At 33.5% G+C, this 24,963-nt stretch overlaps 1 protein-coding gene across 1 annotated transcript in view; it reads right to left on the bottom strand.

Annotated features, from left to right (window-relative positions):
• Robo2 (roundabout guidance receptor 2) overlaps positions 1-24,963 on the bottom strand; it is a 550,514-nt gene that overhangs the window by 11,814 nt on the left and 513,737 nt on the right. Inside the window, exons 24-26 of the mRNA XM_027929088.2 lie at positions 22,876-23,032; positions 14,040-14,300; positions 10,640-10,845 (exon numbers count right to left, since the gene is read on the bottom strand). Of these exons, the coding sequence (XP_027784889.2) occupies positions 10,640-10,845; positions 14,040-14,300; positions 22,876-23,032 (624 nt within the window). The remainder of the gene's footprint in view (positions 1-10,639; positions 10,846-14,039; positions 14,301-22,875; positions 23,033-24,963) is intronic.

Raw genomic sequence — 24,963 nt, 5'->3', positions numbered from 1 at the left:
ATAAACCTCTGCAATGCTTGAGAAATCTTTTTTATTTTGCTTGAAGATATCTAATACATGCTCAAATTAAATATTGATGATATAATTCAAGACAATTTCCAAGGCTCACTTTTATAATCTGAGAGTTTAATGAAGATCAGGAGTATATCACTTTTATTTAATATTTGAACACTACAAAGATTTAAAAATGCATTTGATATTTCATTAGTTTTGTAAGAGAGCTCAGTTTAATTCATTCATATATTACCATCCTAAACGTGAAGTTAAGAAGTACATATAATATTAGAGCATAATCATGCCAAATTGTTGGGGTTTTTTTCCAGAAAAACAAATGATTACAAACTGCTAATCTATTTTTAGAATTAAGACTGCATTTCTTTTTGTGGAATGAGCAGCATGTGAAAAATGACATAATTGGTCCTTTATATTATTACTTATTACTCTCAGAAATCAATATTAAATTCTCTAAAGTACAATATACATGTAGTCATCATTTTATTCAACTTGCAAATGCAGTAGGTGTATCTTTAATTAGCATCCTTTAAAACATATAATAAATTATTGTATTAAAATCTTAGCCAAACAATAAGACCCTCAGCCATTTGAACTGTTAGACTGAAAGCCTTACACCCATTCACCCCATGCTGAGGAAGGCTTCCCAGAAACTGCATTTGTAGAAAGAGATGGGGCAAAGGAAAGTAATGGAGATAAAAGCTGAATAATTTCAATCACTAGGTTCATTATTAATGTGTGCAGATTTTGCAAAGTGTGAGTTATTGAAAATTTAATGGCAATCTGAGTTGCTGATTTGCCATAATATAAAAAGGAAGTGTATTCCAATTAATCAGCAGAACCGTGAAGAGAAAGGAATATTAAGGATAGAAGGTAGTAAGTTGGAGCCTAATTCTGGCTCTGCAAAACTTGCATCAGGACAGAGTTCAGACAACAGAGCATCCCAAATGTTCATGCATATTACAGAGAGCCCTGCAGTCAGACTTGCTGAGAAAGAAGAGGAGAAAAAAGGTCAGTGTCCCAAGGACAAGATTCTCTCATGCAAAGAGTGTTGACTTTGGAGTCTACCAACCTTTTCTTGTAAGGCTGGTTCCATCCAGCCTAAAACCAGCTTTATCTGCTGCTGCCACCAGTGCTTGTGCAAAACTGCCGCTGGCAAATATGGAACCATCTGAGGAGCTACCTACACTAGATCTATGACTAGAAAAGTTACGATCCTCATCAGATGCAGAGCCCCATCCATTTACCATTGAACCTAAAAACAAATGTAGTTGTCTAGTGAGTTTGTATATATTGCATATCTCATGTGCTTGTAAACACTATATGAATGAGCAAGTACACTGCCTCGACTCCTCGCCACTTTGAAGTTTCATCATGGATTCCTTAGCTAAACATTATCCATGTTTTAAACACACTTAGTACAAATGAAAGAAGCTTGTGTAAAATCTGTATTTGTTTGAAGCACATGTGCAAGACATGTTCCAAGTGGTTCATTTCTTACATTGTTTAAATTGTTACATGATCATTTTTCCAAGCAAGAACTGCTATGTGTATTTTCTACAAGTTAGGGATGAACACTCTTATTGAAACAAATTATGGTGTATTTAAACTGATCGGTGACTTGCTTGAATAAATAGTATGGGTATAATTTGAAGTTAGTTCAGAGAGCAATGATAATCTGCATAAAAACTTGAATACTGGACCTTGTACGTACAGTTGTATATCATAGAAGATCTGGAATTATTTTAAGATTTTAAGGTGAACAGTTAATTACTTGTTAAATAACAAAATACATCAACTAAAATGTATAAATGACATCAAATCAACTAAATATAGAACATAAGGAAAACGTTAGTTTGCAAAAGTGCTGTTAATTTCAAGATTTCTTATGCTTTCTTTGATTTTTAATATTTGAAGAACTCTAATTTTCTCTTTAACACTGATACTTATGAAATTAGCCTTTATGGAGCCTATTATCAGCATTATTATTGATTTTTTTTTTCAAAATGAACCATGGCAGTAGAGGAAAAGAATTGCAACTTTATATTTAAATAAAATACACTTTGAAGATATTGACAACTTTTTTCTTTCTGGAAAGTCATTTTCTATTTTATGCATATACATAAATACGCATATTAGATAAAAGCACACTAGGAACTTAACTCATTATGTAATAAAATTAAAATCGCAGTACATATTTAAGTTGGTGTACCATTAATTCATGACACAATAAACTCTCAAGTATTGTTTACCCTAACTTTTGCTTTTGTTAGAAGAGGGACAAAAAAGTACTTACAAAAAGTTAATTTAGAATTTCAAAATAAACCAAACAGGTGTTTCCAGGAAAGAGATGAAAGTCGTATGTTATAGATTATTTCTATTTCTCTAATATTTAAAAGACAGCAGTGTAGTTAGGAGTTGCCACAACTCAGTATTTGAAGTGGTAGTCAGACTGTCATGGTACAATAACACGGATTCATGCACTCTCAAGACAGAGAAAACTGAAACTGAAAGGGTTAGAATGATCGGGACATTAAAAGGGTGTTAAGTGTAGCAGAGAAAGATAGAGTCTTGATTCTATTTGCCAAAAGCACAAAGATATACTTTTTACTTTCCAAACAAATTCCCTTGACACAGACCACTGCAAGGAAACTGAGATAACACCAGCAACTGAGCCTCCTCTGAGACATTCATTTCTAGGTTAATAATCACAAGTCAAGGATCAACAGCCCAAAATGAAAGAAGAAATGATGCAGTAGGCCTTGCAATATAATGCTACAGAAGATAAGAAGAAATCAAAGTGATTCAGCAAGGGGTCACAAAAGAATACGAAAGTCGAGAACTGGGAATAGTTTTAAAACATTCAAAAGCTCAGTTCCAAACCCTTCCATGTGATTTCTGTTTTTCTAAATGTCTGTGCTCACTCACCAAACAAGCATCTCCTTATTGTTATTCTCCTAATTCATCCTGACACTCCTTTTAGCTGATTTTCTTCTAGTCCCTTCTATCTTTCCTCATTGTTATCTACATTATCTTTTCAAAGCATTGATCTTATACTTTGTTCCTCTGTTTGAAGTCTTACCTATAACACCAATGCACATACAAAATTAGGAATCTGAGACCTCCCCCCAATATTAAGCCAGCCTACCTTTGCAGCCCATCCTGTCCCACAACTAGTGTAATCTCACTCTCTCACCCACACATCACTTCCCATTCCTTGACAATATTTCTGTATTGCACCAAATCTATTAATTGCTGCCAAACTTTAAAGTTCAAATAAAACACCATCTTTATCACCTGGATTCTACCTTCAACATTCTGTTAGGGTGACTCCCTCCTTTGTGTGAAAACATTGTGCATGCAGTAGTCTATGAGCTGTCTCCCTGTATTATAGTATATTGTATTATAGTATACTGCTCCAGGAAATAAAACTCTGGACATTAAGAACTATCTCTTATTCACTTCAGTATTTCTTGTACAGGGCCACTGTACAGTAGGAATTCAATGAACAGTGGGCATATGGAATTAAATGCATTTATTGTTTCTGTTATTCACTGTAAATTCTTTGAGTAATTATATTTGATGTACAATTTCTTAGCAATGACCTTGCTTTAGTTGCAAAAAGAATGTTCTTTCAAGCATCCTTAGAAAATTTATTAAACAAATTAGTGAATGCTTGCTAATTACTTTGGAATAATGGGAAAAGCAATGACTTTTTTCATTAAGTGGCAAGTGGAAATTTATTTGTGTATGTATATGTGACATCTCTATCCAGATTCACCCATTCTAATGCATTTAGCCCAAGTTTTTATTTTTGTTGTTGCTCTTTTAAATATTTTTTATTCCATTACTATCCACTATGATCAACCAAGAAATTGAGTCTACTCTGGGCTTTATTTCTGTCTGCCTGCTGTGTGGTTCCACTCTCATGATCTAGCATACTGACAAATTTAGTTTCTGGATCTGCAAAATTTAGAAAAAAATCTCCCAGGAGAAAATGAGAGAGAGAAATGAGAGAAAAAAAAATCTCACAGCAATGTCACCAAAGAAATCCCATCTTGTAAGACTGCCCAACTTTCCCCCCAAATAAACTGTTATCTCCCTGTGAAAGTGAGTCCCACACAAGAGGATTTCCATACACACATCTGCCTTACCCTAAATAGATCAGCAACTTTCCTACTTTTGTGTTTGCTCTGATTTCTCTCAATCTTTCAAGCTTTAATTTGACACATTATGGCCTCAAACATAATCAATAAATATTTAAACATATTTCAATTCATTTAAAAATGAATTTATTTTTCATTTGTTCATGAAGCTTTTCCTGTTGCTCACTGACTCCTTTCTCTGGGAAGACAGAGTGGCCTGGAAGGCAGGACATCAAGTGGGTTTCGGTTGATAAAGAGACAACCATCAGCTATTCTTTTACTTGTACTTCCTATAAGAGCAAAGCGACTAGACAGATGACCTTGGAGTTAAAGACAAATATACCATAGCTATTTGGCCATATTAGCCAATGAGAACACTAATGATCCCAAGTGAAAGAGAAAAGTTAAGTTAGTTGCTTCAATAGATTGCAAACAACATAAACACAGAAAGAAATCAATATTTCCTTTTCCTTTATTACTCTGCCTTTCTGGTAAGTCTTCAACTTTCCTATGAATTGGGGGTGAGATACATAGAATTAGTACCTTTGTAGGACAATTTTAAAGCAGTTTAGTCATATTGTATGAATAAAATGGTGTATATCATACGTTAAAGTTCCTCCCATAACATTGTTAGAATTTTTAACATTTATTGATTTCACCTCTCAGTCATTACAATTTTTCCTCTTACTTTTGATTTGAACGTCAAGAATGATCTGAAGATTCAGGCAAACAATTATTAAAGAGAGGGGGGGAAGAAGAAGGAGGAAGAGGAGGAAGAGAAGAAGAAGAGTAGAAGTCCTTCAGGAGGAAGAGAAGACGGGGAGAAAGAAGACAGTAATTGAAAGAAAACAAAAATAGTAACTCATAAATTAAAAAGGAAGTCATTTAGTGGTAACAGCTTTTTTTTTTTTTTTTTTTTTTTTTTGTAAATGTAAGCATAAACATGAAAACTAAAGTGAACACCAGGTAAAAGGAGTTAAGCCAGAGATTCTTACAAATTATATGAGATTCATATTCATTTGACACATTATTGCCCCAAACATAATCAATACATACTTAAACACTTAATGAAAAATGAATTTATGTCACATAGAGAAATTTATTTGTGTTTATGTTCTCAATCTTTCCAAATTTCTCAGCTTTAAAATTACTAAAAGGTCAAAAAATACCTCAAATGTATTCAAGTTGTTAAAGAAAAAGTGCACACAGGACATTAAGTTGTTGCTTAAATGTTACTGAACATAAAATACCATGATAAAGTGGCATCTTGCTGTGTCTCTATTACATCTTCAGCACTAAAATTAATTTATGATCAGTCATCAATTCATTTACATGTCGTTTTATGCTAAATCCTTCCTTGCTGATAAATGCTTATCCTTAGATCCATTAAGCTAGAGTAAAGTCTGTGCTTTCTAATATGACCCTGCTAATTGTTGCATTACCATTTTTATGAGATACAAAAACTAATGGTCCCCCACTTTTCGAGCCAATATTTAATCCTGAAATTCTCCCTATGAAGTTCTCATTGCTTAACTACGTGCTAAGTAAAATCTTCAACTCTAAATGTCTTTGATAAAATCAATCCAAATATTGACCTCTGTTTAGAGGCAGAGAAACATTTTTAGTCTTTGGAAATTCTTTTTACACTCAAATATCTGAATATACAATAGTCCCACCTATATTCCAGAGAGAGAAAGTGGTGGGGGGGAGGTAGGAAGGGGGGGGGAGGTAGGAAGGAGTGGGAGGGAGGGAGGGAGGGAGAAAAATGTGTCATATAGGAAAAGCAAAATAAGCAATTAAAAAATCTCTTCCTTTGGTTCATATAATACTTGTTAACTCGTTTCAAAAAATTGTGCATAAAATATGCACTTTTCTTATCCATTAAATTCCAAAGTATATATTTAATTTCTTTTTAAAGACATCAGAAAATTATTTCCTTAATTTTAGCATTATTCCTGGAATTTGCCTTAATACTCAATTATTATGCTTTTGTAGCAGAAGCAAAGTGTGGCAAGTGTGTGGAGTGTGTGTGAGTCTGTGTAGGGAGTGAGTGTATTTGTGTGTGAGGGAGAGAAATTGTTAGGCCATTAGGCTTCACCATCTGTCAGATCAAACTTTCCAGAGTCCAAGGACCCAAAAGCTGTGTGCTCAGGTTAGATGGTGAGGATGTCTGATTTTATTACTTTCATACTCATCTGGTATGGGAGTTCCAGTAAAAACCTCCAAAGATATAAAGTGGAAAATACAGGGCCACAATTTCCTTTCAGCTGTAGTGTTCATGTGGGATCCAACAGGCAAGGAAAATTTTATTCGTTTCACTTTACAACACTCAATCTGGGTCTTTTTGTAATCAGTGAGGCGGTTAGAATCTTGACTACATGTTCAGGACATTGTCCTCTCCCTCTCTCCTCTTGCCTTGGTTTCTTTTCATGGTGGTGTCATTAAATTCAGGAAACACTTATCCTTGACTCCCACCACCTTTTGGAAGTTAGAGAAAGAAATGTTGAAGCCTTGCCCCTCTCTGGTACTCAGAGAACAAAGCTGACAAGTTGAACATTGAGGAAGAAAAAGTACACATTTCCCAAAACAATGTTGCATAGACATTGCCTAGTCCCAAATGGAGTGTGATGGTATGAAATTTTTTAAAAAATGTACATTATTACAACCAAATAGTATTAAGCGCAGATTAAAATAAAAATTATAAAAATAATATTCCTTCCAAAAGAGCTGATGGATTTGAATTTTATTAGAAAAAGGTAACTGCACACAGAGCTAAACGTGAGAAGAATAAATAATAAAAGTCATATCAAAATTTAATATTTTTATCAAAATTAAGTGCATTGTGGGAAAGGATTAATGTTTCCAGGGATAAAATGCATGTTTTATTTTTATAAATACATACTTATTCCTTTCTCTCTCCACACACACACACACACACAGAAAGAGAGAGAGAGAGAAGTAAAAAAACAGAACATTATTTTCTTCTTCAATATGCTAATTCTGAGGATTAGAATAAACTGGGCATTTCCAGGGCAGAGATCATAGTAATTTATCTTTAGAGTAAAACTGATTGATTTTGTTCATTCTTCTCCACTTATCTGGTAGATAACCTTGAAAAAGGATTTAAATCCTTCCATGACTCAATTTCTTTAGCTATAAACTGAGAACAGCAACAATAATAATGAGGTTATGAGGATTAAATGAGTTAGTAGATGGTAAAACTTTACATCAGGGCAGGGAGTTCTTTCTACAAACGTAAGAAACCAAATAATTTAGGCTTCACCATCTGTCATGCATTCGTTAGTTCTGATTTCTTACTTATGTCTTGTTTCTTTACAAACTTTAACATGTAAATCCATTCTTAGCTCAGCCAGCCACAGGAAAAACAAGCCACTGCTTAGAAGGGTATCATGCATCGACTAGGAGCTAGGTTTTCTACTTTATTATTATTATTGTTGTTTGGTTGTTGCTATTATTGAATCTAAATGTCTATTCAAGTGATTAGAAGTAATAGGCTTAAAATAAATGTTTGTTTAGGGAATAAATACATGAAACAGGAGACTTGCAAATACATATTACCATTACTGAGCTCATGGGATATGGAACTATTGATATTTTCTTTTATTTTTGTTCTTTTTCATTCTTGATGATCATTTCAAGATTTAAGTAGCCACTCACAAACTACATACTTGCTATGAAAATATTTGGAGTTAATGTGCATTTTATTTTTTACAGAATAAAGCTCTGTAGACTGTTTGTGGCTAGTATTCCCTAAGCTGGCAGTTGGGAGTACAATTCAGCCAAGTAAAATGTGTAATTTTACATAAAGGCTTTTAGCCCACCCAATGTGACTGTAGTATCATTCTGGATGGGCTTTAGAGTCTCCAGGAATGGAAATTGTTAGTTCTATTTAATCAAAATGGTCATTTGCTTCATGAAAATGACAATATAAGGGAATTTCAGTTGAAAGTAAACATTAATTTACACCACAGGCGAGTTTAGAACTCTAAGTAACTGATGGTAAGTTCAGAATCCTCTAGTCTCCAAAGCTCACTGAAGGAGTATGTGTATTATGGCCTATCTCAATTAGCACTATTAAAGTAGCTTTATAGCTGAACAAAACCTAAGAACATCATTAGGACAATATTCATTAGCATGTTGGTTTTGATAACATTTGGTCCACATAAACATCCACTTGAGCATATGAGCAGGCATGTGTACACACACAATTACATGTATATCTTATTTGCTCTCCCTCACACACAAATACATTCACTCGCTACATAGACTCACACACACTCCACACACATTGTGCCTTGTCTTTCATACACACATATATACCATACACTCTACACACATGTGCACAAACTGTATAGAATTGCAAACTGTGTAATACATGCACATACCCTGTATAGATGTGCACACCCCATTCACACTGACACTGTATATGCACTTTCAATCTTCTCTGTTCTCACACACATTTATACTCATGCACTCTACACCCTATACATGTACATACACTAATAAACTCACATCCCCTATGGTCACACTAATACCTACATATACCCATTCACACTTCCTACACACATACACACAGACACACAACACACACTGGAAGGCAAATCAAATCTTTGATCAAACTTTCTCCTCAAAGTCACTGGTGCTTGGAAAGACAAAAAAATGTGTATGGGGGAGGTGCTTAAGTTGCTTAAGTGTAAAGTACAACTTCTGCTAAGGAGATGTATTATTCATAGGATAAGTGCATTGTGGAATTCATGCCTAAACACCCTGAGGTTTCTATATTCAGAAGTAATTAAGCAGTGAATTCAAGTAGGAAAATAGACTTTCTTTTCTTAGCAATAAGAGCTTCATTCGGAATCAACATTATATTACCAACAGGAGAAATGCAGGTTACTTAAGACGTTCAAACTTGACATCTTAACCAGTAGACTACATTAGACATCCTTACTTGTTCCTGACAGGTGTGCATGTAAAAGTGCAGGGTGGTGTTCTCCCAATTTATAGATACATTTATCATCTTTGTCATTATAATATTTAATAAAAGAACTACATCAGCATAGCTGACTTTTTTTTCATCATTATTGCACATTTTTACTGCATTCCTAATGGAAAAAAAGAGTTCAGTATCATTAGTGAAATATGCAAAAATATGCAGAATTTTACCCTTAAGGAGATTATGCTAGAAATTCAGGCAAATAGGCTTAACATAATAGTGCACTAATAAGTCAGCTCTCTGAATTCAAAGATTTTAACTTTTGCTCTGTCACCCTGGGTTGGATCTGGGTTTCAAATCACACCAGTATATCTGCAGTTTTTAAATCTTAATTAGCCTGGCAAGCTGACCAGCCGTCAAGCAAGAAGGAAAACTGAATAGTGGACTCATGCATCATGCACTGCCTCATGCAGGGAGGGCTGTACAGGAAAAGTGCAGGCACTCATGTTTTCTCAGCACTAAAACAGTTTCCATTGGTGTTTGCAGAACTAATATGGAACACAGAGTCTGTGGAATTGGGAAGCTGTTGGATTAAAAGGAAATTAAGACTGTGATAAGATGTTTTCTAGGATGAAAGGTGTCATCAAGGAAAATACAGATATGTGTAGTTTCCTTAGAAATCCTAAAGAAATGCAAAGATCAGGCTTAGTTTGGAGTAGCTAGGTCTTCATAATTTTGTAAAAGGCATTTTGTGTGTGTATCAAAGAATGTATAACTATGTGAACAGAAATACTGAATTTTTACTTTTCACCATATTTATTGTGTACATATTAGGATTTTAAAATTTCCAATTGAAATTGTTGGACATAGGTTACACATCAGTCCTGGAATCATCAGAGGAGGGTACCAACTGAAGTCTTTCACTTGGTGAACAAGGCAAGTAGAAGCCATAGGAGTAAATAGTCAAAATAAATATACTTCTTGGAAGAGGGGAAGTTGTTGGATTCTATTCTACACTATGAAATGCATAAATGCATGGTTTATCTCACTATGCATTTTCCACTATAAAAATAATACCTTGTGCAACTGAAGAGTCTTTTTCTGAAGACTTGCTTATTTTCATCAGTGAATGGTTTTACAGAGTGAAATATCAAGAAGCATTTTAAGATTGCATTCATTTTGTATGTTCCTCCTGATATACAAAATATATCATTTCTAAAACTCAGTTTTTTTAATGTAATAGACTTGGTTCCCTAGCACAGTGAACTTTTCATGAAAGCCATGACTATAATTGAGTTTTCTTTCATGTCTTTAAAGCTTTTTAAAATTCATGAATTTTCTTATCATTTTTGCAGCAAAGCAAAAGTATTTTCAAATCCTTTTTGAATTTTGTGTTTAACATTAACATATTAAAAATGTTACAGAAATAGATGGAGTGGAATAAATCTTACATAAGAAAGTACTTGATTTTTGATGCATTTCAATATTGCAAATAGGTCAGTTATTTATATTAAATCAGTTCCATTACCTGTCACAGAGCTGTCTAGATTGTCCATACTGGATCCGGGTGTCTGGTCTAGTGCTCTCAGGGGCCTGGGGATTTCTAAAGCTTCCTCTTCATCATCAGCATCATCATCTGGAACATCTGTTTCCAAATCAGAAATCAAGGCTCCAGACACGTAACCTAATGGTGGAACTGGGGGCTGTGGGGGTGGATTATTGCTTTGAATGTGCCTAGAATTCAAATGGAAACAATAAAATGGGAAAAGCAGTCCATTAACATTCAAAAACATTGTAATAAGAATTAAATGGCATGCTATGGTAACAGTATTCTTCTTTTGTATTAATAATTTTGGAGTTTACAATGCTTTATTACATACATGTCAATAGAGACAATAGGTCTCTGGGCATATGCCTTACCAACAACCACATAAATTTAAGAATTATTCTAGTGATATAAACATATATTTTGTATAGATAAGTCATCAAAAACAGAATGAAAATACTTGTTACAAGACTATTTAAAGTTGACCTTTTCAAAAAATAATATATATACCCATACATATATACATATACATATTATTTTGTTTCCAGTTTATGTGTAACCCACCCATGCGGCCTGCTAGCACTTAAGATGTCACTGGAATGCCTAATGTTCCCTCTCTTCCACCTTCAGCACATTTCTGGACTTAGGAGGATTTCTTTTTGCATGACCCTCTCAGAGCAGGCTGAGAGGTATTTTCATTTGCCCCAGTTATGGCAAGTACCTTCTGCTCTATCTACCTATTTGTGCATCTATCTCAGCCACCAACATCTTGAACTTCTCCAAGGCAGAAACAATTCACCCTAGTACTCTGTGTTTAGAACACAAGATGTGTTAGATAAACCCTTTGCAATGAGTAAATAATTTTAATCTCAACCTTCATTAGATAAATAGAATCTTATAATTACCATCACAGTTTTGAAACATATTCAAGTAAAACTTAAATTTATCAAATCAGGTGGCTAACTAATGTGCAGCTGGACACCTACAAAATGCTAAGCAAAAGCACTGCAATGTTATTTTCTTTCTTCTTTCCTTTCTTCCTCCCTCCCCCTCCCTCCCTCCCTCCCTCCCTTCCTTCCTTTCTTCCTTCCTTTCTTGTGGGAGGTACCAAGAAAGGGACATGCAATCACTGAGCCATATCCCCAGCCCTATTTTGTATTTTATTTACAGACAGGGTCTTACTGAGTTGCTTAATGCCTCGCCATTGCTGAGACTGGCTCTGAACTCGAAATCCTCCTACCTCAGCCTCCAGAGCTACTGGGATTATAGGTATGTGCCACTGCAGCCGTCAGCAATGTTATTTCTTAATGTCATTTAAAAGCAAATGTACTACAAGTTTTTACAGAGTCTTTTCATTGCTGTCATACAAAAGTATCTTAAAGACCCCTTCTATTTAAGCGAGATTAAAGAGTAAGTGCTATGTTCTTTTACTGTTGTCTTTTGAAACTCATTTCCAAGTCTGGCAATATCCCCTGTGTATCCTAACACTTTAGGGAAAGTAGTGCTGTCCTTGACTCCAATTGGAAGAAACAACTAGAAGCTCTGCTTTTGGGACTTTTCTAGACTCTGCCTCATAACTCTTCTCTTTGCTGACTTTATATGTTTTTACAGTAGTTGACTGTGTCTTTGAGAATAATAGATTTCTATAAATTCTTCTAGTGAATTCTTGAATTTCAGTGTGGTCTCAGGACCCTGATATTTGTATTTGTTTATCAGAAATGAGAGTGGCCTGAGGACTGCCCTTTGATTTTATACATGAGCTATTATTTCTGACATCATTTTAAACACATTAACTATAGCGTGCAAGTGGTAAGCAAGTTGCCCCTAGTTATGCAGATAGGAAGCAGGTTCACCTCTATGGTAACTTCCCCAACTTGGGCTGTCCTCAGTCAAAGCTCAGCATGGAATCAGAATCTGCTTAGAGGTGGGACTTAGGACCAATATATTTTAAAGTTCTCCATATGATTTCAAAACACACACCAATTTGAGAACCCCTGAGCCAAAGTCTCTGCTTCAAATGACTTAAAGTTGTGATTTCACCAGTTAACCTTGAAGAGAATCCTATCACTCTTTAAGTAATTGGCTTCATTTTAACCAGTGATGTATCATAAAATAATTATGTGTAATACGAGGTTGTCTTTAATCTTTAGAAAAAAATGAGAAAATGTTCAAGACCCTTTTATCCTAAGGAAAGAGCATGTTCATACAGCTTTAAGTGACATACCTATTTGAGATTCTCTTTGTATGTATAGTTAACTATGTTATATTTTAATATAGCTGTTATATTTTAAAAATAGTCAATTAACACTGAGAATAAGAGTCATCTCATAATCAACTTACTCTAGTAGCTAGAATTACCCTCCCATAAAAAGAATGATAATACTATCTTTTAAAAAAGCTACCATGATTTCAAGCACAGGGTATAAATCAAGAGAACATAATTCAAAGAATGTAACAGAGATTTTGTTTTCAAGGGTGCAGGCCTATATATCACTATCAGAGAGGAAAACATTGGAAAAAACAACCAACCCTATAAAATTATGATCTACCATATTTGTACAAGATACCTATATGAATTGCATCTATAATTTATGAAAGTTTTCTAATAATTAGAAGAATAGAGCAATAGATCCTGGTGTGGTGGCACAGGCTTGTAATCCCAGTGGTTCAGAAAGCTGAGGCAGGAGGATCACAAATTCAAAGACACCAATTTAGTGAGGCCCTAAGAAACTTAGAGAGACCCTGTCTGAGGTGGGGGTGGGGGGAACAGCTGAGCATGTGGTTTAGTGGTTAAGTGACCCTGGGTTTAATCCCTGGTACCAAAAGAAAAAAAAAATGAAGTTTGGGTTTTTAATCTATTCTCTGTGATTTTAAAAAATGCATTTACTGTTAGTAAATTTGTTATTTTTCTGATATGTTTAATTCTGCCCAAAGAGGGTCTTTTAATAACTGACACTGACCATAAGTGATTTGCAGAAGCTTGCATTTACATATTCACAACCACTTGCAGAATTAATCACAGGCACTTTGAAGAATCCAAAAGGAGTCCTTCATTATGGCATTAAAAGTGAGTTCAAGGATAAGCTAATTGAAGCTAAATCGGTTGTAAATTAGAAGATTCCAGTGTAGCCAAAAAGCACTTTAGACTGAATTTCAGCAGACCTGAATTCTTGCTCTAGCTTACTCTCTAACTAGCTATGCGACTTTGGTCAAATTAACATTTCTGTAGTAGTTAAATCATTTTCTAAATGATTAAGGAGTATACAAAATCAAAATTTTATCCTCATGTGTATAGTTTTATGAATACGTCTTGTGAATTTATATAAAAGGACATTTCCATGTGCAGAAAGAATAGATCCCTTGACTCAGTGAATATATTTACCATGTTTGTTTTGCTATATCAAACTGATATGCCCTTGTCAGCTCATCCAGGTGAGCCTGCAGCATGGGTTGCATCTCTTCCCGTGGGGATGGAGTAAGAGTGGCAGTAGACTGTTGTCCAAAGGAGATAGCAGGAGAGGAAGCCACGCCTCGAACAGGTGGAGTTGGGACCCGATCGTCATCTTCTTCCAGTTCATCTTCCATACCCTGGTGTAAGTATGTTTGTACTGGTAATGGTGGGCACCAACTATCACTGTCATAGCTGAAATTAGATGAGGAAAAAAATGCACGTTAATAGACAAACAAAAATGGCTACACTGACAATAAACAGCAACCACATGGTGTCTAAAATGTTCTCTCAGTTTATTTCGTCCTGATCACATTGTCAGTGCTACTATAGTAAATCACCTAATTTAAAATTGTAATTACAACTGTTATCTCAGTATCTCAATTTATTCTTTAAAGATCTTTTTGGCTAATTGTTACCCCACAGTTACAAAAAGCAATAACTTCCCAACAAAGTTACTCATGTGGAAACACGAAATTGCTAATTAAGGACAATTAATGAATTTAGTGCTTGTAGACTTAACTGCTTCCTTCTCTTATTTATCCTTATGCACCAGCAGAATATGGCAATAGAGCTGACTGACCATGTAAGAAGTATCTGAGAACTTGATTTGCTTTTATTCTAGACTTATGACAACCTTTCTATATGATATTCCAGTCATTAGACTTCATGACACAAATTATACTCAATATTAGTTCATTTCTCTTAATTTTCTCAGTAAAATCAAATGCTTCTGCCTACATTGAGTATTGAATTAAAATCAGAAAACAGAAGTTCAAAACCTTGCCCTACAAAATATATATATTTTTTAAAATTGTTTTATTGTAGTAAAACATTTAATATGAAATGAACCCCATTGACATATTTTAAGTGCACAAAAAACAATTATTTTAAATACTTAGATTTCATGTTTAAATGACATCTTGAAAGGGGATTATGGTCCAAGAATATGAAAAATTAAACTGTTTTTGTTGTGGCACAAAATCAGCAGAATTTCTTCTTATACCTTTTCTGTAATCCTAATGTTTTCAGAAATCAAATAAGTCCTAATATACTTTTTTTATAGATTTTTAAGTATAAGATAAAAATATTAAAGGATTTAATTGTCTTCTTAATTTAACATCTTAAATATCTCCTGAATCTCCTCTTCCATGATTATAGATCAGTTACCCTCTATAAAATAGTTCACTAGCTTTCTGAGTCTCTTATCTTCTTTTCCACCCTATCTTTAATGCAGGCAACTGGATGTTAATTCACATCACACCTACACATAAGATCATAACTAATACAAGAAAAGTCCAAACTCATTAGCTGGCTTAAAAGACCCTTCTCCAACTGATTAATCTGTTATTTTAGCTCTGTTTCTCACTATTTCCCCAACATCAGCCTACTTTCTATTTTTTTCCTAAACTCTGGGTCTGCATATGACTGTTCTCAAATCATCTATCTGCCTGTGGGTTCCTGCTCACCTCAAAGGTGGTTAGTTTTGTGAAACCTTCTCTCCCATTTCCATATACAACTGATTAGAATTTTATAATACCTACATTGTGGTACTTCCCATATTATATTGGGATTATTTGTCTCTGTGTCCCATTTGTCCTATTATTTTGTGAGATCCTTAAGTCCAAGAACTTTTTTAATACTCTTCTCTATTGCTAGTGCCTAGTACCTAAAATTAGAATTAACTATGCATATCACAACTATGCATAACTAGTCTTGATCTCCCTTATAAAAAAACTGTAACTCATACAGATCCACTGTCTGCTAAATATCTTCACTTGAGAATAATTTTAATCATTTTGTTAAAAACGGAATATATCATAAAAACCTGCACGTGGACATATATAGCAATTTTATTTATAATTGCCAAATTTTGGAAGTAGCTAAGATATCCCCAGAAGTTGAATAAATAAACAGATACATCCAGACAATGGAGAATTATTCAATGTTTAAAAGAATTGGGCTTCAAGTCATAAAAAGACATGGAGAAAACTTAAATGCACCTTGGTAAGTGAAAGAAGTCAATATACAAAGGGTATAGATTGTATATTTCCAATTCCAGAACATTCTAGAAATGGCAAAACCATGAAAACAGTAAAAACATCAGTAGTGCCAGACTCTGGGGAGTGAGAGATAGGCAAAAAGCAAAGTGGATTTTGGAGCAGTGAAAATATTTTGTATGATACAATAATGGTAGATACATGTCAACCTGAATCTATCCAAACCACAGAATGTACCATATGATGAGTAAACCCTGTGGGAAATGATGCACTCTGGGTGATAATGATGTTCCAATGCAGGTTCATCAACTAGAACAAGTGCACCACTTTGGTGAGAGATAATAAGAGATTATGCATGTGTGAAAGCTGGGATAAATCTCTATGCTTTACTTCATTTTCTTGTGAACCCAAAACTGGTCTAAAAAATAAAATCTCTTTCTAAAGTAACCCTGAATTTATCATCATTTTTCCCGAACAGTTATGTGTTAGGGTCCTGACTTTATTTCATATAGCATACAATTCAGCAGATTGATAATAAGTAAATTATTAAAAATACAGGGTACTATAGAGTTGATTTGGAAGGCCTAATATTGTTTTGGGGTTGGGCAAGGCTACAGTGATCACTAAAAATGGAAAATTTTAAGTGATATATGTGGAAGGGAAATGGTATTGGAACAATTTAGATAGTTCCCTAAATGGCAATATCTTCCAAAGATAGAAAAAAAAAATTGGGCACAGGTGAAGCAGAGCACCACTTACAATTTTCTTCTATGAAAATCTGAGAATGGTCTTCCAATTTCGTTTCTCTTATCTATTCTATTTATTAAATATATTTAAGCTTTAGTCTACCTTTAGGATAGGTTTTATAGTTTCTCAACACGAATCTTCTGCTCAAACTAAATTGGTTTGTCTCCTCTTGTCTATGTACTTTTCTATTCTGGTACATTTGTTTATAGAGTTCAACTTATTTCAAATAAACTGGATGCTTCCAATTTTACCTATCTTAATCTGGTAAATCCTCAAGCTATAGGTGAACTCTCATATCTTTATACTTTTCACATGTTTATAGTATCTTTTTCTCAAGTGGATTTAAGCTACATTAGAGTTATAACACTGAACTGTTCTTGTTCTGTTACCCCTAACATCATACCTTAAAAATAGTAGGTTATAAGTATATTTACTGATTTGAAATGAAAACACACAAATTGCTTAATTAATAAAAATACTTAGGTTTATTTTCTTATTTACTTAACTTTAAATGTCATATTATTAAATCAAAAAAATATCTATAAGAAAGCTAGTCATAAAATAATTGTCCTTTTTCAGTATAGAATGTGCTTACTGTTGCACTTCATCAATAGTTAAATTTACATTTACTTTGTAGAATTCCATAGAAAAGAGCACCTTTTTTTTTTGTGCCAGAAATTCATAGTTGCACTTTCTTTACTTGGTTTATTCCCAGATATATTATACTTTTAAATACAAAACTATATACTTAATCGTTCAAGTGAAATTAGCCAGTTATCTCCTAAAATTTGTGTAGTCCATAAATAATAAACTGTTCTTACTTTCAATAATCTACTAGAGATATACCTATGGAATGAAAACAAAAAAAGAACATAAGAGAAAGGAAAAGTATATGTTATATGCATCACATGTGTTAAGGTAATAGAAAAAAATGGTAGTAAGTTGTATCAGATTCATTTTTGTTATTCAAATAAGATCAGGCAAAGAAGTGTCTAACCATTAAAACATTATTTTTAATACTATGTAAATGCATTGCATAGTGTATTAAGTGACTAAAACATATTTCATCACCTATTTCATTAACATACTATACATTTTTTCACCAATTCTTCTACATCCTTTTTCAAAGTTAATCTAAAACTTTAATATACCAACTCTGTATCATGCAATATATAAGCAAAGCTGGGAAAAGTCCATGGATTCAAAGTGACTTGTACCAACATTAGATAAATGAACAAAGAAGGAAAGAATATCCAAAGAAGAAAAATATGAAAGTAGAGGAAGGGAAGCTGGAATATAGTGCAAAACATAATGGTGAAGAATTGTTCATCATCTCTCAAATATTCAAGTCTTGATCCATTCCAGAGGAACAGATAATTTAGGCTTAGTTCATGCAGCTACTAAGGAAGGATGAAAAGACTACAGATGTGCCTATGAAGTTTATAAAAATGTACGTCTGTTTTGATAGTTTCCTTCACATTTTACAATATACATCTTATTTGAGAGATAGAATTTCATCTTTTTCTTGTGTAACATTAAAATGAATGAAAATTCTCCTAATGCCAAACCATAGTTCTTCTGGCCAACCTTTCCTAGGGAAGTGCTTGTTCTTTTGACATTCTGTCAGTGAAATATGAGGCGTCACGTTATGTCTTGCCTGATGAATAATGATAAAGATGACGGCAAATCAATGCCGCATGTGAACTAACTTGTTAAAGGCCAAATACAAATATCAAATTACTAATAAAAATACAATAAAGTTCAACACTAGCAAAAGCTTGCCAATCTCTAATTGCAATAACAAAGCAAAGCACCAGTTTTATACTTAATTACTATTCAATGCTTCCTAGCATCATGACTATAATAAAATGTATTATATTTATAGTGAAGAACTAATACATTTTAACACTATTTTGTCTAACTGAAGATGCATATTGATGAGAGAGAACATTTAGCATTGTTATCATATTATTGAATTAACAAATAAATATTTTGTTATTTGGACAATGCTTTGATAACTTTTGCTATTTAGTATTGTAAGGAAAGATTGGTCCAAGAAATGCTTAGAAAGAAAACTGCTGATTTCTAAACACTTAGAAATTATACTAAAAATTGTAACAAAAACTAGACTATATTTTCCAGATCACAGTTTTTTTAACAGCTAGGTATTATGCCTAAATCTACTCCTTTCTCACCTACCCACTGTCATTGTCTTATTTTACTGCCTTAGCAATTTTATATCAGTTATTCATATGCTATGATATCTTGTATGTGATCCACCTGCAGTCTCATGTCCTTCAGCATCATGTCCTCCAATCCATCATCTGTATTCAAAAATCAGAATTTTCCTATGGCATTAAGGATTCACGATGAAAACTAAGACTCCATGTCAGATGTTGTCCTACAAAATGTAGGTTTAAAGCGCATAAAACCACATACAGAAGACACCAATTGCTGAAGGATGCAGACAAGTAATTAAAATAAAGTTCTGGGGGTAGGGCATGGAAAGGAGTGGTACTGAATAGGGGCAACTAAGAGAAAAGCAGATACCTCTAACTAGAATAGGGCAGGGTTTCCGAAGGAAGACCAATGGAGCTATTTATACTCTCATTTTCTCATCACACATAGTATTAATTTTAATTTTATATTTTTGTCTTTCCCCAGAGAAATTTCTTTCCATTTGTTCAAATAGTGACCTTAGTATTGTTTCGATGCAGCTATTGATTAACGACCTACTTCTAGTACATAAGATGCATTAGATTACAGACTTATTTCTTGTTCTCCTTTGTCCTTACTTTTTGCTCTATATCTGGCATCTAACAACCACCCAACTTGGTAATGTTCTTTATGAAGAAATGATTCAAGATTCACGGCAATATTCTTCAGCTATCAGCTTTTTGAAGACTTACCTGCTTACCTGGCATCTATGATTACTCCTTGGCGTAGACAAATTATTATTTTGTATACAACATTCCCCAAGAGTTCATTGTACAAAATCGTGTGTGTCAGAGAGAAAGAGACAGAGACAGAGAGATGGAGATGGATATGTGTTGTGAAGGGGGTTACTATCTAGAATGTGCTTTCTATCTTCCCCTCTGGGTCACAGGTCAGTTTTCCCTAGTAATTGTACATTTATCTTGTGTCTCCTATGTCTCTTCCAAGTACGATGCTTAGCACTTATTATATACTTGATAGAAATATTTGTGGGTTAAATTATTTATTATGATGTTAGAAATAAAAGTGTCATAATCTGTATATCACTGTAAGTAGTATAACTGCAGGATCCTTGATGGATAGAAGTAAAAATTATCAAAAGCAAAAAATTAATTCTAAACTTTTTGTACTTTGTATATGAAGAAAACCTCAAGCCTAAATAATAAAGTTTTCACACTAAAATATAAAAAGATTCTATAGAAGTTCTCGTCTGTGAAATAGTCAATGTTAATTTCATGAATAGCAGACTACAACCTGAGTATAATAATATTTCCTTTTTGGTAGTGTGAGGTTTGCACATTAGAAAACACCAAAATGTAAAGATTATATGCAAAGGAACAATATCAGCCTCAGCTTAGTAAGTTTAATTTGTTCTTTTTGCATTGACTTTAAATATGTTTTCATCACAAACAATTGAAACAAAACTTACAATATGCTTTGAAAAAAAAACTAAAATAGAAGTAAATCTAATTCTGCAGTTAGTATTATTAACTGTTTAAGACCTAACCATTACTTTGAGCAAGAATGACTTTTTTTCAGCAAATACTAGGTAAAGTGATAAAAATTCAAAGGTAAATAAGGACTAAAATACATCCTAAAAAGACCTCAAATATACATATGAATACATATACACATGCATGTAGATATATACATATACATGTATATGTTCAACATATATAATTTACCTATTTAAAAAATCAAGTTGATATTATAGAAATCATTAAAAGGGGATTTTTTAATATCATGCATTTTGGATGAATATTTAAACAAATTAAAATCCCCAAATAATAGAAATAAGTTTATGCTTTATATCTTGATATTCTGAAAACAATTTTGTCAAAAGATAAAAGTCTGCAATAGCATGTGTTATTTCATTGCCAAATTAGTATTTCCAATTCTACTGCTAGATAAAACAAAATCAAGTGATAAGTTTAGTACTCACTTTGATGGGATTAGTTTTATTTCAATGAGTAACTGGCCTTATTATATTGTATATATATATATATTTCAAGTAGACTCAAAAAAAAAAAAAAAGAAAATAGAAAGAATTCCAAATTACCCATAATTTTTGTGTGATCTGTTTTTGCAATTTTATGATTATAAAGTTTTAAGCACTACTTTCTCTTCATATTCATCTTTTAAATTTCATTCCCTCATTTTCTGATGATTCTGTTAAAAATGCAGACTGTAAAATTCTGTGTGATAATCTTTTCTTATGGAATATGTATCTTTGCTTTTCCTTTTCTTTTGCAGTGCTGGGGATTGAACCCAGGGCCTCACACAGGCTAAGCAAGAGCTCCAACACTGAGCTACACCTTCAGCCCTTATAGGTCTGCTATTTCTTTGCTCACAATTCATGTGAGACTAACACATTTATACCTTGAGGTAAATTAAGTTCATATAAAAATTTTATTTTTTTTAAGTTAGGGAAAGAAACATGTGCCCTTAGCTGCCTATTTCATAGGTCAATATGTTTCTAAAATGTATAAATGATAATAATATGAATATATATGGGCACTATAATCCCAGAGAAATAAATAAAGTCCTTTGGAGGGAGAAAAAGACATACAAAAATATGTGATGAGTGTGTGTGTGTGTGTGTGTGTGTGTGAGATGTATGTGCATGTATAGATACTATGTGTGTGTGTGTATATACATTTATATATATATAATGCATGTTATATATATACAGATATATATATACAGATATATATATATATATATATATATATATATATGGGCAAATAATATTTTTGAAAGAAAACAAAAGCTATGACATAGAAAACATAGTTATGAAAAGTACTCTGGGAACCTCAGAAGATTTAGAAAGCAGATAGAAAAAATGATAAGTATATACATATGATATTTATTTGAACCAAGACAAGACTTAAATCTATCATTCAAATAAACTGAGATATATATATATATATATATATATATATATATATATATATATATCTAAGTAAAGAAAATTTATGCAAAGAAAAACGGTCTGTATTCTCTATTTTAGGTTACATAAAGGTCTAGTCAAAATAAACAGTGACCTAGAAATTATAAGGAAGACATAGGATTTATTCATACAGAAAAAGAGAGTATATTCTTTTGACCTGTTTTTTTCTTTCAAATAAAAAATTATCTGTGTCTGTGTTCAAAATCAATTAACACTTAAGCTTACAGAGGACACTGACTCTTGTTAGATGTTTCAAAAGAAAGAATAAGAAAACTGATCACATTTAAAGGTCCTCAAAGGAAATTTTCTAACTTAAAAAGGTTTTGTTACAGAGTGTGCATTGGCTTCAACCTCTTTTATTGTCCCTGCCCCTAAATTCCCATCAGAGCTGGTGATTAAAGTTCTACCCACTGGCCAGGTCCCTACAATTATCCCATTGTGATGGCGCTCTACCGTGGCGCCCTGCTATGGCCAGACATCAAGTCATTAGAGAACTGCAAGGGATGATGAAGAAGGTTATTTTAATTCCCTTTTCAGCCCTTCTCAGGAGTGGCTCTTTAGTTCACAGAGCTGTGGGTACTTGCTTTCAAACTAACAAGCAATATTATAAATGTAGGCTGCATTATCATGATTGCAGACAATCTGAGGCACTTGAAGGCCAAGGATTCACAGTCCTCAATATGTGCTGTTTTGTGTTTATCAGCTAAAAATACACGGACAGTGCAAACAGGAAAGAGGGAAAATGTAATGAACAGGGTGGGAGGGGAGCTAAGAAAGAACAAGAATTCAGGGCAAAAGAGAACAATAGAGAGTGGAATGCAGCCTGGGCCATTTTGTTGGTATATAAAATAACATTTACCCATTCTCTTGCTGTTCCACTGCATAGTGTTCCAGCTCTGTGCCAGGAAGGGGCTGGACTGGGGGAGGAGGTAGAGGGACATTGGCCCAGGTCGATCCATTGTTTTTCTGTGGTTTAGAGGAGTTTTTATTTTTCTTCTTTTTTCCACCTTTCCCACCTGGAAATAATAATGCATTTATTCAGAGATGGTGAATATCAGAACAAACAGGCAATATCAGGTGGAAAGATGTATTTGTTTTCAAAATACCAGAATCACTATGTTAGAGATGGTAAAAGCTATAAACAATGAAATGATACAATCAGAAACACATTTTTATAAATCACTCAAAATGATATTGTTTCTTTCCCATTGCATTAACTGCAGAGCTGAATAAACCAAAAACATGGCTGCTGTATCAAAAGAACATTTATTGATTTATTCATGTCTGCTGCCTCCACATTTTCATTGTTAGAGGAAATAATGGTCCATAACAAATTCTTTTAAATGTCAGATTTTAGTGCATTTAAAATGCTCTTTTGCATAATCTCTCTCAGTGGAAAATACAGTGTCTAAGGATACAGGCTTAACTTTTCCATTAGAATTTGCTCAATTTAATTAATCCAGGAGAGTAACATTTTTCTCTCAAAAGTCACTGATAAAAATCGATCAAGTACAATCTGGAGAATACCTGTAAATCTCTCACAATGATACATTTCATAGACTTTTTGACTAATAAATGGCACAATTACTTTTGCATATAGTGAGAATATTTCCCAGATGTTTTAACTATCACATTTCATAAATTCCAAAAAGGAGGGAAAATTAATGATAATATAGTAATCAGTTTCAGTATTATTTGTTACATGAATGAATTCATGCACAAATATGAGCAGAACATAAATGAAGGGTGTATGAGCCATATCTGAGATTACATGATGCTTAATGAAGTATAAAAATAAAAATTCATCATCTGCATAGTGCTGTACTTTTTAAAATCAAGTAAATAAAGCTTTTTCATAAAAATGGACCTCAGTTGGATGCAGAATGAATACTTCTTGAGCAAAATGAAAATGACCTTACAGGGGTGACTCAGTAACTTCCAATAATCCCACCTCAACTTATAGCTAAATTTTAAGCATAGGATATTTGTAGCAGGGCTATCTAGCCATTTAGATCTCACTAGAAGTCAGTCCATCTTCTTTCTTCTACAACTGCTGAGTCAGATTATGCAATTTGGTAATAATGTATTTGAGTGCCAGAAAGTGATAAAACTCTTAAACTAGACACTACAGCCAATTATTGAGTTGTGTACATTTTCCACATAGGATACATAAATATTTAAAAGAAGATCCCTACAAACAAAGTGCTTTCAGCTTTCCTGTCACTTGTATTCTTTGACAGACAAAAGATATTAAGAGGAGGGTAAGAAAGTGTCCTCTGTTTAGTGAGTAAGAGTTTGGTTACTGAGTTTGAAATTTAACTCCTCACTCAAAAGGCATTGCCTTAACTTATATACATGTAAAAGAAATATGAACTTACTCCATTTTTTTTTCTTTGGTACTTGGGATTGAACCCAGGAATGCTTTACCATTGAGCCACATCCCCAGTCCTTTTAGTTTTTATTTTGTGACAAGGTCTTGCTGAGTTGTGTAAGGCCTTGGTAAGTTGCTGAGGCTGGCCTCAAATTTGTGATCCTCCTGAGTTGTTGGGATTATAAGCATGCAAAAGTTACTACTTCCTTGAGTTGTCATGAGGATTATAAGAGATACTGTATATGAAGTGCTCAGATGCACAGAAAAACTCAATAAATGCCAATCATAATTGCTTTCTCCTGTCTTCTCTTCCTCATAGCAAACCCAGTTTCACTTGTTTTCTGAAGTCTTACTTATCAGAAATGGCCTCATATTCAGAATAAAAATAATAATAAGTTTGCTCGGTTATAAGTATGTAATTTTTGTCTTTAAGGTAAATGAACCTCAATTCCTCATTTCCTTAACCCACCAATGACTAAGGTCTATTTCCTTTTTACAGTATCAGAACTATATTTCAATGATTGAGAGAAGAATGGTTGAGCTATTTGTTCTTCCTGACCACTCCCTTTCAACTTT

Source organism: Marmota flaviventris, chromosome 8 (genome assembly GCF_047511675.1).
Source record: "Marmota flaviventris isolate mMarFla1 chromosome 8, mMarFla1.hap1, whole genome shotgun sequence".
Taxonomy (NCBI): domain Eukaryota; kingdom Metazoa; phylum Chordata; class Mammalia; order Rodentia; family Sciuridae; genus Marmota; species Marmota flaviventris.
Note: the sequence above shows the minus strand (reverse complement) of the source record. Positions and strands in the feature narration are given on the sequence as shown.